The sequence below is a fragment of the Cucurbita moschata genome, unplaced genomic scaffold, assembly GCF_002738365.1.
Source record: "Cucurbita moschata cultivar Rifu unplaced genomic scaffold, Cmos_1.0 Cmo_Scf00005, whole genome shotgun sequence".
Taxonomy (NCBI): Eukaryota; Viridiplantae; Streptophyta; class Magnoliopsida; order Cucurbitales; family Cucurbitaceae; genus Cucurbita; species Cucurbita moschata.
In genome coordinates, this window is record NW_019268521.1 from 6,993,148 (window position 1) to 6,994,860 (window position 1,713).

At 31.2% G+C, this 1,713-nt stretch overlaps 1 protein-coding gene across 1 annotated transcript in view; it reads right to left on the minus strand.

Moving 5' to 3' along the window:
- LOC111443081 (chaperone protein dnaJ 10) overlaps positions 1-440 on the minus strand; it is a 14,562-nt gene extending 14,122 nt beyond the window's left edge. Inside the window, exon 1 of the mRNA XM_023080704.1 lies at positions 140-440. Within this exon, the coding sequence (XP_022936472.1) occupies positions 140-226 (87 nt within the window). The 5' untranslated portion in view covers positions 227-440. The remainder of the gene's footprint in view (positions 1-139) is intronic.
- Positions 441-1,713: the final 1,273 nt, after the last annotated feature.

The following is a 1,713-nucleotide window of genomic DNA, read 5'->3' on the forward strand; positions in this document are numbered from 1 at the left end:
AAAAAAAAAAAAAAAAAAAAAAAAAAAAAAAAAAAAAAAAAAAAAAAAAAAAAAAAAAAGGAGAGAGAACTGAGGAAAGGGGAGAAAATCGGGCCGAATATCACAGAAGCTGGGTGGAAATTATGCAAAGGGAAGCCACCTTGATGTAATAAGCTTTCTTGATTTCGGCTTCTGTAGCCGCGGGGCTGACTCCAAGTACGTCATAGTATTCCGTCTCCTTCACCATCTGGTAGTTCGGATCAGGCAAATGATATTATGATGTAGGAGTGTAAAGGTCCCCGCCGGCCTTTGTCTATAAATGAAGGTCTGAACACCAGGTTCAAATGTTGGAAGTTTGGAGGAGAATAATTTATTTATCTAAAAAAGAGGCATGAACTCAGATGAGGGGCGACTCCCTTGAGGAAAGAAGAAATATTAAAAAAACAAAAACAAAAACAAAAGGAAAAACAAAGAAAAGTATTCCTGGCCGCGTGGGACGATGGCAGGTGGCGTTACTTACTACGAAGGCGCATCCATCAACCTTATGAAGTGAATATTATTACTTACGAGAAGACTTGGGGGGGTGATAATGGCCGATTTGGGATTTCTATTTGGTCTCCAAGTAACCTTTTAGTTTCTAACATTTAGAAAGTCATTCAATATAACCTTTGACTTCACAAAAATGACCTGACATAATTTTATAATTCTATATTAATTTTAGGTTAAGTGGTTTTTTTACATTTTTCTATGTGTTTGCTTATTTACGGTTTCTTCAAAATTATTACCAGTTTCAACTTTTTTTTTTCTCTCTCTATTTCTCATCTTCAATTTCTAGAGCAAAATAATAATAATAATAAAATAAAATCAACTTAAAAAGTGAAAGAAAAAGAAATAAGAGGGAAGAAGACAACCTTACCAAATCAAAATAAGCGAAAGAGGAATCATGTTTGGATGTTCTTCCTCTTTGTTGTTGATACATAACATCTTGTGAGTTCAACGATGAAAAAAAAAAACAAGCACAATTATTAAATGTTAAAAACTATGTGTAGTATTAAAGGTTGAAGTTCAAATTTTTTAACAAAAACATTATATTATATTTTTGTTATATATATAATTGAGTAAGTAGTGTTGAAAGGCTGAAGTTCAAATTTATTAGCAAAAACATTATATTATATTTTTGTTTTTCCTCTCCGCTTCATCTCTAGTACTAGAAAGAAAGACAAACCGTACAAAAATTGACCAAGGTTACCCCTTCTAAAAAAAATTAGGTAGTGTTATTCTTAAAAAAGAATTATGCTCATCGAATATTAACAACTCACCCCGTAAAATTTATCAATGTTAAACTTCACAGGGTGCTAAAGTAATAGAAAAGAAAAACAAATTTTTAAAAAATTAGTTAGTGTTATTCTTAAAAAAGCAATATGATAAAAAGCTGTAGAGCATACTTTTATTATGCAAATAGATTCATATTCATCAAACATTAGCATCTCTACTATGGAAACTAGCAAATGTTGAATTTGGTTCAAATATTTTTTAGCACGTGATGAAATGATTTGTTGAGGGGCTTCATGGGATTAGGGTATTGAAGTGTTATATTTAAGTCATAAGGTTATAGAACTTTGGGGTATTAGAATGATAATAACCTCCCAAGCCTAGATTGAAAAATAGAAAGCAAAATCAAGTAGTTAAAAATTTAGCAAATGGCACCCCTTTTAAAAATGACAAAAAAAAGGG